The sequence below is a fragment of the Pholis gunnellus genome (genome assembly GCF_910591455.1).
Source record: "Pholis gunnellus genome assembly, chromosome: 18".
In the NCBI taxonomy this organism is placed as follows: Eukaryota; Metazoa; Chordata; class Actinopteri; order Perciformes; family Pholidae; genus Pholis; species Pholis gunnellus.
In genome coordinates, this window is record NC_136545.1 from 598044 (window position 1) to 613690 (window position 15647).

At 41.3% G+C, this 15647-nt stretch overlaps 1 protein-coding gene across 2 annotated transcripts; it reads left to right on the forward strand.

Moving 5' to 3' along the window:
- The first annotated feature begins 446 nt into the window (after positions 1-446).
- On the forward strand, positions 447-14309 carry mvb12ba (multivesicular body subunit 12Ba). Of its 2 annotated transcripts, XM_079178709.1 has the most exons (11): positions 447-656; positions 1724-1775; positions 3302-3424; positions 5259-5366; positions 5483-5579; positions 6274-6403; positions 7142-7279; positions 8274-8368; positions 9559-9614; positions 9905-9964; positions 11362-14309. In XM_079178709.1, exons 3-11 carry the CDS (start codon positions 3314-3316, stop codon positions 11446-11448), a joined length of 882 nt encoding a protein of 293 aa, XP_079034835.1. In that variant the 5' UTR covers positions 447-656; positions 1724-1775; positions 3302-3313; the 3' UTR covers positions 11449-14309. The 2 variants fall into 2 exon arrangements, with proteins under 2 accessions (XP_079034835.1, XP_079034834.1); XM_079178708.1 differs by lacking the exon at positions 1724-1775.
- The last annotated feature ends 1338 nt before the right edge of the window (positions 14310-15647 follow it).

The following is a 15647-nucleotide window of genomic DNA, read 5'->3' on the forward strand; positions in this document are numbered from 1 at the left end:
GTGTGCATCATTGACAAAGAGTACAGGTTTGTTTTAATCAGTCTGGGTGCACAGTATAGGGCATTCACACACAACTTAGCAAATAATTAAATTACCGCAAACTAATTGCCAAATGGTGAACCTGCTGAGTCTTTGACCCCCTGAGGGCGGTGGCCGCCTTTGCCTGGTTTCTAAGCCTCGTGGATCTAATACAAAATGTGTGCATGTTGTTCATGCTTGATGCTCGTGCAATCCAACATTCATCTACATTTCTGGAGAAATGCACGTACAAGTTTGGAGGCAGTCCTCTCTCCACCTGTAATTTTGATCGAGAAGTCCAGAGATAGCGTCCAAACACACACGATACTGCATCGTTAGCGTGTTATTGTTTCCACCAATGTGCTCTACGTAGCACCGGGGCGGGCTCATCCAGTCGGTTCACTGATCACTCCCCCGGTTCCCTTCCAACAGCTCCATCGATGGCACCCTCCTGAAACCGCTAGCCGGAGAACCACCATGCAAATATACACAAAGCAGCTTAAGTTTCAGATTGATTCGTTGATTATAGAAATTTCGTAAACATGCGAGTCTCCCCGAAGCTGTGAAAAGGCGCGAGAGAGGATAACACGGAAGAAAATCAACAGAGACCGATCGGTTTCAAGCGTTAACCTCGCTGGGTAAGCGGTCTAACGTTACTCCGCTTGTTAGCTAACATTAGCACCCACTGCAAATTCGGTGTCAGCGACACTCTAGCATGTAAACTGCTTTTCCCTTAGACGATGGGATAACATTACTATAATTAGTCAATTAGATACGTGTGGTGAACTCTTAAACCGCCAGACGGGTAACGTTTGCCCACCGGGCAGGAACACCCAACGTTACCGGCTGACAGCTTTTGCTACGGGTTTTTGTCGCAGCTGGTGTTTGGTTACTACCGACGTTAGCATGCTAACGCTAGCTGACTAGCTTGTTAGCTGTGTCGCCTAGCAAAGCTATCTCTGCTCCCCTTCTAACCACGTCGGGTTGAAGAAAACAAGAGTGAGAAGCGCTAACTGGTCATCGTTTAACGGCGTGTTATGTCGACGTGGTGGGGCTAGTTAGTTGGGTTAGTTATCAACACAGTTGTTGGCTGTTTTTGTGTAGCCACGGAGCCAATGGGTGCCTTGCCCAGTATGAAGAGGACATGCCAAATTCAGTTGATATATGGGCGCAGTTGATGCTTATATAGCTATATAGTTAATTCACAAAGCACTGGTTTTATTCAATACATCTTTTTAGAAATGGTTCATGCTGCTTCTTACTTATATGTAATCAAGGGGCAGTAGTAGGTAGGTGTGTGTGTGTGTGTGTGTGTGTGTGTGTGTGTGTGTGTGTGTACACACTAAGTGCAGCAAAGTGTTTTTTTGCTACTAAACTTGATGGCTTTAAACAAAGGGATACTTAACCAGGGTTGCTGGTGTTTGTTAGAAAGTGTTATCCATTTACTCCAGCAGTCAGCATCAGTAACATGCTTATAGTTGTAGTTCACATGTGGTCTGGTTAGTAATGGCACCAACTGTGCACATGGTAGGTTGCTGAATTCTTAATTGATTCAGATTCAACAGTGACATTTCTGTGTTAATATCATTGTCAATGTAATTCATGCCTAGTTTATGGACACTATTATTATTTTTGAACTGGTGAAATCTCATGAGAATTTGTCCTTTTTTTTTAATTGGTTGATAAATTGATTTGTTATTTGCAGCTCTGAACATGATGCAAAGCTTGAAGACTCTGGTTCAATAGAATGACATCAGGTGAGAGATGTCCTCTCCCAGTTTCATCTGCTAGATTTAGCTCCATAAAGCCTCTGACTGTGGCTATACACCCATTTCCTTTTATTGGATTGTCAGACCATATTGCTCAGCTTTGAAACATTCGGTATATTTACCCCAACCGTGATACTAATCTTTGAGATATAAATCCTGTGTGGTGTCAGAGCTACCTATGAGACCCAACTGTCTGCCAGAAAGTCCATTTTAGAAAATGAATGTCTTTGGGTGTTGGAGTGTTGGCCACACAAGCCATTTTAAGATGTTTGCTCTTTAACCTGAGACAGACCGATATTGAGTCCGTCAGTGTTTTTGTTCTCAGCTCTGAACAGATGACTATGGGAGTCAAGGAGACGCTATGCAGGAGGCCTCTTTTGTCCAGGCAGCTTCAGAAAGGCAGGGAGAGGGGTCAAGGAGGGGCTGTGCACTGCGCTCAGCTCTACAATACAATAAGATGCTAGCCATTTTAAATAGTAAAGAAAGCAGGCGCGAGCCTCCGCAGATGGCGAGCAAGTTACGAGCATGTACAAAGTGGTTAATTCTGTTCTCTGCATTATTCTTGGAAATGCCAGAGAGTGTACAAACAAAATGTTGTCTGTGAAGAAGCAACACGACAACAAGTGTAACCGGCATAACGCCATAGACCAACCTCCGCCGTGCAGAGGAGGGATTGTAATTATTTGTTAACTCATATTTCATATTCAAGGACTACTTTATCACCTTTATACACACCCTGTAAAGAAAGAAGACAAGTATTACATGCATTATAAAGAAACTAAATCTGATTTGGATGCAAAATCTAGTGTGGAAGGATGATGGTTTTTGTCAGATCAAATCTTTGTGGCCCAGTGAGCAACCAGTACCAGTTTGTGGCGTGGTAGTTCAGAATAACTGGTATACGCAGTCTGTGTAATAATAAATGAAAAACATTTTAGCATAGTTACATAACTTAGCCTAATTACTGCAGACCCATCACACCCTGGACACAACCAGGGACAACTCCTCCCCTCTGGTAGGCCGACAGAGCTCTGTACGCCAAAACCACCAGACACAGAGTACTGGCCGTCACTCTGAACACTTAATCAGTCAAACTGCATTATTACCTCCATTCCATTGTCATTGTTGTGTATGTTTATGTTCATATATACATATACTTTTGGATTTATATTTATATTGTTCATAGTCGTTAAATGTTGTGCTTACCCCTGTTCTACCTTGTTGTCCTTGTTTTATTTGTAATTGCTGTGTATGTACGTTGAGAGCAACGTAAAAAACGGAGTCTGGCCAATAAAGTGGATTCTGATTGTAAACATAACAACAGAGCTGTGAGCTCACCAGCTGTCTCTCTAGACTGAAGGAAATGTCCAGTATGTACAGTTGAGGGAAAAGCAGGTTTTAGCTCAGCTTCATTTCAGGCGAACTGACTTTGATCTGAGTAAATCCACCCGTCTCTTACTGCCTTGGACCACTTTCCCAGAAGTTAACCTTTGATGGTGCTGTTTTTGTCGCAGACCGCTACGAAGATGCCTGAGGTGCGGGACCTTTCTGAAGCTTTGCCAGAGATGCCCATGGACCCAATCACTGGAGTCGGGGTAGTAGCCTCCAGGAACAGGGCGCCCACTGCATATGATGTGGTAAGTTACTGAACACAACTCGGCACAGAGAGGCAGCTCAAGTACAGGATGCTAATTCATCATCAATTTTGATTTATATCGGCCAAAAAAAGCTGAGCTGCTTAAATATTTAAAAGATGCCACAAAAACAGCCTTAGGGACGGCACTAGTACTGCTGTTTCTTTTTACTTATTTCAAAAATAGAGCTTAGCATAAATATACACACACACACACACACACCAAGGTGGTATCTTAGTGTGTCTGTGTGTGCAAATAATGCTGATTAATTTGTGACAATTCCAAACAGTATGTTCTGGGTCATTGCATGTTGTATTGTGATTTGGTGCTTTATAGACATGGGGCTAGTGGTGCAATGGATCATAAAGCTCACGGTTCACATCGGATCAGCACAAAAGAAAAAGGGAGCAAATATAACTTTTAGAGATCGATGATCATGTTTGTTTTGCAGCTGATACTAATTGTTAAACATTGATGATCCATATTGGCAGATCCAGATCTCTTTGTTGTTTGATTATAGCAGCTGGTCCCTATATGCCACCGTGCCAAAAATCATTTTAACCGCTCTGAAGTCAGTAAGCCATCAAACATTTAAAATGTTAACCTTTTACTTTGTTAAAGTCATTAATAGTGTTTTTTCATAAAGGCACACAATTCAAATAAGGAAATAAAAGATTGTATTTTCATTGATTAAAACAAATCCTGTCATTAGTAGTTCTAATAGTGTATTATAATGTGCTTAGAGCTAGTGTTAATAGGTTATCTTTATCATAATGTAACTGAACGGAACCTTCGTTCGTTGTCCATTAGCCTCTTTACCAGCTCTTATCCTGTCAATTTCAACACGGGCTGGCTTTTTTACAGTGTAACATTATCCAAGATCAGAGACTAGAAAAGCATAAATGATGTCCTGATCTCATATTTGACTGAATATTGGTGGAAAACTTTATTTCACATGGTGATGGTTAATGTTAAACTGTGTCATTAATCCACGGTTCACAGCGTGCCGAACCTTGAGGGGGATCTGTACGGATCACGGGTCGACAGCGATCTGTTCCACCACTAGTGTTGGTCCTAATTTTCTGTCAGAAGTTTGACGCAGACTGTCTCTGGTGTTCAAAACTCTAAATTGCCTGTTGTAAGACATGCCTTACATTGACTACATTTACATGCAAACTATTATTCCGAATATGACCATTTTCTGAACTCGATACAGGTCATGCAAACAGCATCTGAACTGGGCCAAATTCCGAGTATAGCATTTTCCCAATAAGAAGACATGGGGTAAAACATTTGACTAATATCACAATTAAACTTCCCCAGTTGATTACTTACATTAAGAGAATCATTTTTTTATATTACAAGTTTTCTGAAAATGAGGCAGTATTGTATTAAATATGTGCTAATTTGCACACATTTCCTTGTTTCATTTTGTCAACATATTAGAGGTTCAAAGGTTTTTACGAGGGGAATTTTGGATATCTCTTTGTATCACTCCATGAATCAGAAAATACTATCAACAGCCACGAAAAATGCCATTTCCACCATGTTTTTAGGAATAAAATGTTGTATAAATCAGGCTATGAATGATATATGAACAAACTCTGCACATGTATACAGCGCATTGAGAATATGCATCTCAGTAAGGCGTTTTAGGGCGACACACGGCCTCAAAACTACTGATGAGTAGCAAAGTCATGTATCAGGGATTTAGCCGGTTAAATAAATCCTATGTAATGTTTCTTTGGGAAGCTGATGAAAAAGGGTGTTGAGACGGGTTAAAAGACTTGTTGTCTCAGTGTGATGACCCCTCCTCCCTTCACTTATCTGCCTCCAGGTCTCTACGACAACAGACGGCCTGGATGCTGACCTGTGGAAAGATGGCCTTTTCAAATCCAAGGTGACCCGCTACCTCTGCTTCACAAGGGCCTTCTCTAAAGAAAATGTAAGTCACCTCACAGCATCGAACAGCCATGCATCTTCTGCCATGCATACAGCATTTGAATGCATCGTATTCACTCTGGTTCTGTTTGTCCTTCTCTTTGTTTTGTTCTTCTATAGAGCCATTTAGGCAATGTTCTTGTCGACATGAAGCTGATCGATATCAAGGACACCCTGCCTGTGGGTTTCATCCCGATCCAGGAGACTGTTGACACTCGTAAGTTATCAAGTCAAGTAGGAAAGGCACTGAAAGCATTTGTCTGAAAAGGATTCAAATCAAATCTTTAAATCCCCAAAGATGTCGTGTCCTAATAACAATACAACTGCTGTATTGCTCTCCAGAGAACTTCTTTGGCATTAATTTACAGTTAAAGTGGCAACAGACAACCTTTCATCTTTTCCCCCTTTAGTATTTCCTATTGGTATACCCAACAGGGCTAACGCTAGCAGCCAGAAACAAACAGAGATGTTTATCTATTTATATAAATAAACATACATATATTTTAGTTTTTGACTGCTAGTGTTAGCGTTAGCTAGCGTTACCAACATGGATTTCGCTAGCAGGCAGAAACAAACATAGATTCTACCATGCAAAGCAAGAAACAACTGTAACAATCTCGATTTGAACAAGAATCTCAGATCTCAGTGCAATGATTATGCCAGAGTAAAACTGGTAAAAAATGGAGCCTTCATTTTGCTGGGAGATCGTACCAGGTGGCAGACAGAATTGCATAGTTAGTAAAAACAAGGCTTATAGGGATCCAATCTAAACATCAGTGGTGTCATTATTCTATATTCATTGTGCGATCAATGTTTACTTCATAATGATCATCAAAACAATTGTCTGACCACTTTAATGAGCAGACTGTTTACAGTGGAGTTACTCTCAGTCTGTCTCTTGTGTCCTCCAGAGGAGCAGGCCTTCAGGAAGAGGCGACTCTGCATCAAGTTTATTCCACGGGACTCCACAGAGGCAGCAATCTGTGACATCCGCATCCTGGGACGCTCTAAGCAGGCCCCGCCGCAGTACACCTTCATAGGGTGAGCAGCCTGAGATCACACGACGGGACGTTACTTTTTGTCTTGGACTTGTCATTAGAAGAGAATTGTAGTTGAAACCAAATAACTGTTTGCAACTGTATGATTAAGATGAACCTCAACACTTTTTCGGGCTTTAGTGAATGCACAGGGAGTTTCTGCTGAAAGGCATGTTTTAGATGGGGCATGGAGTAGGCTTGTTACGATAACAGATACTAAGTCAATGGCAAAATTCTGAAAACGTGACGGTACTCGCTTTTCTGCAGTACCACTAGTGACATAGGTACCAGGGGGGCTCGAGACTAACACGCAGTAAACTCCCTATCGATGCATCCACGGGACACACCCTATTATTTCCCTGATATTGCTAAATTGTGAACAAAAAATCCCAGCTGAAATCGGCAAGAGGAGAGCTAGTTAAAAGTGCTGAATTTCATATTCAGGGAATGAAGTGTCTCTCCCTCTGTGTGTTGTAATCCTAGCTTCTCTGTGCTTTTTTTACATAGCCGGCCGCGCGTGTCTTTTAGTGCATGTGAGCGCGCCCCACTGTCTAGCTCAAAGCTGATTACGGCGCCCCGATCGAAGACATAGCGGAAGCGTAGCACCAATTCATGTGGGATGCAACATGTACACATTCACACTTTTCGGGGCTGGAGCAAAAGACAAAGTAGACGTGAGTTATGTTAAGCCTGTAACCTTTCTACGCCAGCTGAGATTTCCTTTCATTCCCTTGTTTCACAGAGAGCTCAACAACATGGGAATCTGGTATCGCATGGGGAACGTACCTCGGGCCCAGGACTCCACACACACACCGACCACCAACAACATCCAGAATGTGAACTCCAGCACTGCCCCAGTCCCAGCTGCTCCGATGCCCAAGTATGTCCACTCTATTGATGTTGGTGTGTCTGGTGTGTGCCAACTCGCATGTATCCACGTTGCTGAGACACTCTGCTCAGTCCTTACACAAGGAACGAGGATGTTCACTGTCCTTAAACAGCATTTCCTTAAGGGAAGGGAAACAGATCTATCTTTAGACCACAGTAAAGCAGGAAAACGTGATGCATTCAGCTGGAAAACAAAGACAAGTAGTGTTTTGATTAATACCACGTTGACAAAAAGAAAAGAGGAAAGCTGTGAAGTAGAATTTCTAATGTGCATTGTGTTCTTGGAACTGTCAAATGAGTTTGAATACAGGTTTTGAGTGGTCCTAATATCCGCCTACATTTGATCAGGACAATAAGTTGAAGGTTGGATCTCTACTGTGTCCTGAACAAAAGTGAGACCGTGATACTCCCCACTCTTTCTCACTCCCTTGGATGATATCAAATTTCATATTCAAAGTAGCAGTTTTTATTTTTCAGAAGATAGTTTCAGGGTGAACAGTGTCAAAATGAAAATAATCAATTAGACAAGGTTGAAACCAAGTACATTGCGGATTGAGCTTTTCATTTTGAAATAACGGCAACACTTCAAAGCCACCAGTGTATGTTGCCGGAGCCTGCAGCTGTGTTGCAACATTTGACCTGCCTCGTGAATTCTGTAAACTACAAACACAAACACAACTACAAATTGCGGTTTATAGTCAATGGAGACGAACAGTGGAGCGCCGCTCCCAGCAATGACAAGCTGTTTGGCTTGGGCAGGAGAGAAATCCTAAAGAGACGAGAGGACCCATCTGTTTTCTGTCCTGCAGTCTATTCCTCTGTAACTCTTTGAACTAAGAAACATTCTTGATTGTTGGGCCGTCAGAAGACACGTATCATTATCATTTATGAACACCAGCACAGTATGGACATGCAGCAAGGGACTGATGCATAGATTCATCCTTTAGTCTCCATTGAACTAATGGAAAAAACCTTTTTGTCCCAAGACATATTTCCATGACGCTCCCAGCCAGCTTCAGAGGGAAGAACACCACCAGACCAGACTACGAGCACCAGAACTCCAACCTGTATGCTATCTCAGGTCAGCAGCTTCTTCTCAACATCCTCTCCACCAAATCCCAAATGTCTTTTTGAAATGTGCCAATCAAAGCCATGCCACACATGGTGTTGTTGTTGGTGTGTGTAGAAATGTGCTAATAGAACCATTTCCTTTGGAGTCATTGTGATGATTAAGGGGATCAATGTGGGAACTTAAGAGAGTCAAGACTTAAGTATCAGCAAAGCAGATCCAGCTACACGGACCCGTCCAGCCAATAAGGATGAGATATTTGTTTGTAACTCCTTTTGTCTTTTGTGTCTCAGACACCAACCACGGTTAACATTGATGTGTTTTTAACTTGCCCAGTCGAGCAGGTGGGTCAGAAATCCACTTGTCAAAAGTACATTTTGATTTGCCCCAATACAAACAACAACAACAACAACAACAATGACTAAAAGTCATTTGTCATCATTTTTTATTTAAGTAAATGAATCAGAAGAACGACACATTGTGTCAAAGACGCAAAGAACATTCTTGCTACTTTTAATAATATTAATTTGAATATGTCAACGTTATGAGTGATGCTTTGGTACAGCCCTGGTTATGGATATGATTTGGATTTTGATATTAAAGATTAGATAATATCCTACGGAAATGTCAAGCACAGACTTTTAAAAGGGAGCCGTTGTTTGAATAGAGGAGACATTGCTATTAAATATATTTTAAAGACGGTGTTCATACCATTTAAAATAGATTTTAAAGATAATGTTCATAAAAATATTTAGCTTGAACTGTATTGCTGGCCAAAAGCCTTATGTCTAATTCCCTCTGATTTCTAGGTATATCTGGTCATATTTTAGAGTGAAACGTCCTTGTTTTCTGATCTTCTCCTGCTGTTGATACCAGCTCAGCACTTCCTGTATCCACTCCCAATTAAAAGCCCTGTAGAATGTCAGTGGACAGAATCCTTTTATTGTGAATCATTTGCAGGACTTCCTTGTGGAAAATTCCGTTCCCGGTGCACACGCTACTGTAAGTGTAGCCACTAGTATGAAGTGAATTGCATGTATAACATTATTTGTATGACACCTCAACATCAACTAGACCTTGATGGGTGTGCCGGCCCTACATGAAGCCGCTCTGTGCCGGTAGAACAGGGCCCTCTGTGTTTGTGAGTTGATGCGGTCACTGTGAAAGACACTGTGGAGCATTTATTTGTGTTCCTTTTTCAGCAATGGACGGAGTGCCTTTCATGATCTCTGAGAAGTTCGCCTGTGCTTCATCCGATGTAAGTTGCCTGGGTTGAGTCTTTAGCCCTTTGGTGGCAGGTCGTCCTGATGGGGGACAGAATGTACCCTCCTATCAGAGAGGTGTCCAGTCGTGTGCTTCAACACCTCTGCTCACATTCTGCCCTATGTTTAATCTAACCAGTGTAACAGAATGCTTAACCTCTGGTTTGACTGGTAGATGTTCTGTACTCGTGCAACAGTGAATATCTAAAGCAGTGATAGATTGTATAGGAAACACTAGAGTGATTGGACAACAAACTAAGTAACCGTCATTGCTCTCCATCTTCAGCTGCAGCAGGTGGATCTGATGGGCATTACAATCAAGTCATTGGCTGAGATTGAAAAAGAGGTGAGTAGACATATGTAAGAGTCCTGCTATGTATAGCATAGAAACAACATGATCAGACTGGTTAACAAGCAACAGTTCATCACCTCTTTATGTGGAGCTCAAACTGAAAACACCTGAACAGTGATAATAACTCGTCGTAGCAATATTGCTATGAAGTTGTACCAAACCGGAGTTATCCTTTAACTCTCCTGGTTTGATATGAACAACGGGTGGGCGGTAGTGAAAGCTAGACACATTTCCAACAACAGATATTCTGGGTCTGTTACCGTGGTAACTGACTCTGAGATCCAAACCTGCTCGCTCGTAGGTTTCTTAAAGAAACCCTGAGTTTCTCTCTCTTCCCTCATCCATTCAGTCTGTATCACAGCCTTCATTAGGAAGGTTTACCGTCTCTTAGGATGTTAACCCTGGTCGGATATTCATTTGTTTTTCATGAAAATCTGAAGTTACTGCATCTTAGTGCCCTCACGTTGAAATATCTCACAGAGACAAGTCGCCCTCGGGTCAAAATACAACCTCTGCATGTCCTCCTTTTTCAAGTGGAAGTTGTTTGTTAGTACAGTATATAAATATCTAACACTGTGACTCTGTGCACATGTTGTCAGCTTGTGTGAGTGAGCGGATGGTGGTGCAGCTGCAGCAGTTTGAAAGTGAGGAAGCTGAAATAAAGCCAATTCAAATGTATTTGAACCTTTACATCACCCAGAACGTTATAGCTGGGGCACATGGTGAGCTTCCACTCAAGTCTCCAATGTCTGTTGATCTATACATTTGTTTTAAATGTTTAACAATATTTTCCATGTTGAGTTGGCCGCTGTGTTTTTTAGCCGTCAGATTAAAGCTTGCATATATATTTCAAATGTAGACTACAGCCTAATACACAGTCAGATTCCACCACTTTATGTATATTATGAATTAATCCACAATACAGAATATAACCTTTGAATTGTGCTCTCTGACTCAGGCTCTCCATATATATTTCACATGCATTAATATCTTCAACTGGATTAAAATGGAAGCTGCCTGTTGTTTACCTGTTGCCACGGTGAGCTCCATGATGATGGCTGTTTGCATTCATTACACAGGAGCTTAACTCAGGGGGAACAAGCTGTGATCAGCTGTTCTGGAACCACAGACTTCTCAGGGTTAGGTTCAGAGTTTGTTAAACCTGCTTTCTGAAACAGGACCCTGGTCCATTGGTGGCCTCAACCAATAGAAATGTTCCTGTAATTACACGCTGTGTCCACCAGAGGCCAGAGTGGTCCTTAGTTTGATCTACTGTACCCTTGTAAATCCCAGGCGTTTTGCTGATGATGTGATGAACTCATTGTAGACTTTGGTGATTTTTGCCAGCATACATGATACATAGTAACAACGATTGACTCTCCCTCCGTCAGTATGATTACAGTTTCCGCACAGAACACAGTGCAGCAGCTCGCCTCCCTCCCAGTCCCACACGGACCTCCCTGAGCTCTGAGGCCTGAGGATCCCCTCAGCAGCAGAGACCTGTACACAACTACTGAGGACCTGCCTGCAACAAACAGTCCCTGAGAAGAAAAAAACTACAAAAATGATTTTTCCCAACCTTCGGAAGATGTCATTGTCTCTAAGTGTTAGTTGTTCTGTTGAATTGTAAAGGAAAGTGAAAGAGACTCTGCCTACAACAACTGATGAGCTGGCTTTTAAGAGGAGATGGAAAAAACGGACCTTTCTTGCTCAAGAGAAATGGAAGGAATCTCACTTACATACATTTTCTTTTCTTAAAAAAGTGTGTTGCCTGCAATACAAATAACCACGTCTGACCTGAAGGACTTGTTACAAACAAGATGTCATCACGTCTGCATCATTGGCCCGAATCCCGGCACCATAAATCATCCCGTTCATGTGTTGGAAATACAAAAGGAAATATATGTTAGCAGGATTTATTTTAAATTCATTTTCAAGCTTGTACTGCTTTTTTTGAATGGGAATGATTCTCCTTGTTCTCTTGATGTTACTGTTAATAATATACTGGCGTGACTGTGAGTGCACTTTGTGTTTGGGAATTTCAGTGTGCTTCCTGTTTGCCACAGATATTCTGTTAAGCACTCCTCCACTGTCTGTGCTTCAATATAGAACCACTGTTACTGTTAATAGGTTACACTGCCGGACCTCACATACCACTATTCTTATGATCTTTTTTCAACCATTACTAATGGATCGTCTGCCTTTTCTTTTTTTTCCTCTTTTTTTTAAGGGCTGGGTATCATTTGAGTTTTGGTACCAATACCATATTTTAAAAAGATACTTTACTTTGAATTACTAACATATAAACATGTTCATAAAAAGAAAACATGGAAAGAGGAACAGCTCGTTTTATCTTCTCGTGTTCGCAGTGTTTTAAATGTACGACAGAGTACAGTACATTTCTTCAGTGTCTTTCCCTTCCGTCCAGCTCAATCTCTCTACAACTGACAATGTCCAATAAGAGTCACTTGTGTAACCAGGGTTCTATGAATTCTGTCTGGCTGCTATTACACTAGCTTCTGCAACTCTATACAATTTACAGTTTACGGTCCATGTTGAGTATCTACTACATTCAAAACATTTGTTAGCATACAGAAAACTACAGCTCCCACTGAAACCCTCTTGAGCTTTTGGGAAATTGTGAACGCAGCAACTAAAATGTTAAATGAACAACAATATTTTGTTTTTTATTTCTTTTATGATTGTCTTTGTCTACTGTTGACAGCTGTCATTACTCTGTGCCACTGCCACATTCCGGACGGTACCACAAAAAGGTATTGAGGTTTGATACCCAGACCCAGTTTCTTTACATCAACAGAACTATCTTCACTATTTTGAGTTTCTTTTTTGTGTACAATGCTAAAGGTGCTAAATGTGATATTCAGAGCATTAATACAGCAGCAAACAACTATTTGCTAGTTGCTAGGTTCAGCGTGCCTATTGGTGCATGTTGGTGTTTGTGAACGTGCCCCGCTGGCTACCTCATAACCGCCGCTCTGCATTGGCGGCTACAGGCAAACACTGTTAGCTCTGTCAGCACTGTTGCCGTTGTTGGCGCTGTTTGCACCGTCAGCTGCTAGCCGCCGGCTCAGCCGTTGCCATGTTGAGAGCTGTGTGGAGTCAATAGATGCTCTGGATTTTGCATTGAGCACCTTTAACAAACAGATGTTGTGTTACAATTGTTCTTCACGCCTGAACAAAGGCAAAGTTGTCAAGCAAAAGTGCTCTTTTTTTTTTTTAGTATATTGGTTACACGTTAAAAACCTTTGTGCCTACAGTGCATATTTTTCCTCTGTAACAAAGCTACGTCTTTAATTACGTCTTTTCCCACTAACTGTTTAAACAAACTCTGTCTTTTAGCTTGAATCTGTTTTATAAGTTGGACAACTTAAATTTGACATGTGAACCACTAGAGTACAGTTCTTTGTGACAAATTCGAAGGTCTTACCCTGGAGGGATTGTAACAGGATGACAACAACAGTACAAGGAAGAGGCGTGTCATACTCACCGCCGCTGCTTTACTTGTTTGCCGTTTTTCCAATTGCTGTTAAGCTACTGTCGGTGAAACTCAACACTTCCTGCAGACCTTTCAAATGAACAGACTACCAGTAGTGCAGAGGGCATAGTCCTCTTCTTTCCCAGCAGGCCTTCATTTGAGAGACCCGATCTTACATTCATTTAGAGGTTACTCTTCAGTTCACTCCAAATAGATGTCTGTGTATTTCAGTACCACTTTTCCTTTATGTGTATGCAGTATTGTGTTCAGAAGCGCCACGGATTTTGGTGACCCTGTTTTATTTTGCTTATTTCCCTCCATTTGTTTAAAGTGTCTCTGCAATATTACCAAATCATAAATGCATGGACGAACTCCTTTTTTTATTTTATATTTCTGTGCGTCTAATTTATTTGTCATTTCAGTATTGTGGCCATGTTCTCCCAAAGGCTCTCTGTTTTCAGAAATGTAACGTATAATGTTGTCTATTGCACTGGCAACATGTTTGATGGGCTCATGTCCATGTGAAGCTCCGTGTATTTGAGCTGAGTGTATCCGCCTGCTACAAGTATCATGTCTCAGCTGTGGTGTTAACTGAAACATTTAATAGCTAACCAATATTGTGTCTGCATTAACAAATAACAATACTGCTTTGATATGTCTGAGTTTGCATGTACAGTGACATGAGGTGTCAGAGGTTTCAATAGGACAGTTATTTTTGTAGCTTAATGATCAAAGGTCACAGGTTTTGTCTCATAAATAGATTTTATCCACTAAAGAATGAACAAAACGGCATCAGTTGAATTTGTATTATAATGAAGTTTTATTAAACTATGATGAACTGGAGTCCTTGATTTAAAGTTTGATTTCATTTTGGTGATGTCACTCAAGTGCAAGCCTGATCAATAGTAGATTTAATGTTGTATCTATGTTTGATAAGGATCTCTTAATGGTAAACTTAAAGGGCTTTGTATAGTTGCACCAACGTATCCTCATACTAAGATTTTGTATATCTTACAAAACGTTCCTCATTATTCATGCTCGTTACACGCATACAGTCTTTTCAAAATAAACTTCTGTCTTCACAGGAAACGGGCAACAAAACGACTTAGGTTTCAGAAAAGGTCGTCGTAATATAACTATGGAGGTTACTGATGTACACAAGTTACGTGACAAATAAATCAACGTTGGCTTGTCATTTGACATGGGGAATGTACAGCGGCCTCCTGGCTGAAAGCCCGCTGTTTGTGGGGCTGCACTGGTGTGTTTTCAGCATAATGACAGATGTATATAAGAAGTGGACGTAGTCATCGTGACGTCACCCATTGGTTTGTGGACTGCCAGTATACAGTATATCAGTGGCCTGCAAAGCCTTCTCTGCTGGCCTAAACAGAGTCACAAAGTTATAGCTATTTTATAATTGAATAATTTTTCTTAAATACACTACATGTATCATAATTTATAAAAATATTGTTCCCATTATCTTATTTTCTCATTGTACAGCTACTGTGCTCCTCAGTTGCTCTGCTTCCAGTGCAGCTTGTTTTAAGTAGAGCTTTTATCCAATCAGATTTCACCTCTGTGTCTCTAGGTAGAAGAGAGGCCCCAGGCCTGCAGACTCACCAGTGAATCCATGTGCAGTTTAAGTGAATGGGGACGATATTGTTGATTGGCATAGTGTTCAACCAATCAGATCTTTAGTTTGAGATTCTTAGACGCGCCAGAGCGGCCTGCAGGCCTACAGCTACGTCAGCGTTAACAGCAGCGCTGCAGTGAGATTCTGTGCTATGATTGGTCAGTGGGCGAGCACGTGACTGTCGTGAAACGAAACTTACAGCAGAGGCTTAGTTGGAGTAGTAAGAGTTCATTTTGAAAGATATGAATGAAATTATGATATTTTTAGCATTTTTCTTGGTGTAGATTTAAAAAATGTTTTTACCTAGCTTTGTTTTAACACTCAATGGCTGAAGGAGGAGAAACGGATTTGTGAGTTGGGATTTAACTGTGGGATTAATCTTTGTCAACAAAGAAAAGAGGATGTGATCAGCATTTGGTAAGTCAACTGGTTCGTTTTTTTACATCTAATATCTGAATGGCCCTTGAGTGTGTAGCAGAATGCGTGTTGCTGCTGTTGTTTTCCCGTTAAGCTAGTTAGCCTAGCCTCCCGGAACACGTGCGGAGCCT

Coding starts and splice junctions, on each gene's coding strand:
- mvb12ba (XM_079178709.1), top strand. CDS start 3,314: ATGCCTGAGGTGCGGGACCTTTCTGAAGCTTTGCCAGAGATGCCCATG. Junction 7,280..8,273: donor CCAGCTGCTCCGATGCCCAA/GTATGTCCACTC, acceptor TTTTGTCCCAAG/ACATATTTCCATGACGCTCC. Junction 8,369..9,558: donor CAACCTGTATGCTATCTCAG/GTCAGCAGCTTC, acceptor TTCCTTTTTCAG/CAATGGACGGAGTGCCTTTC.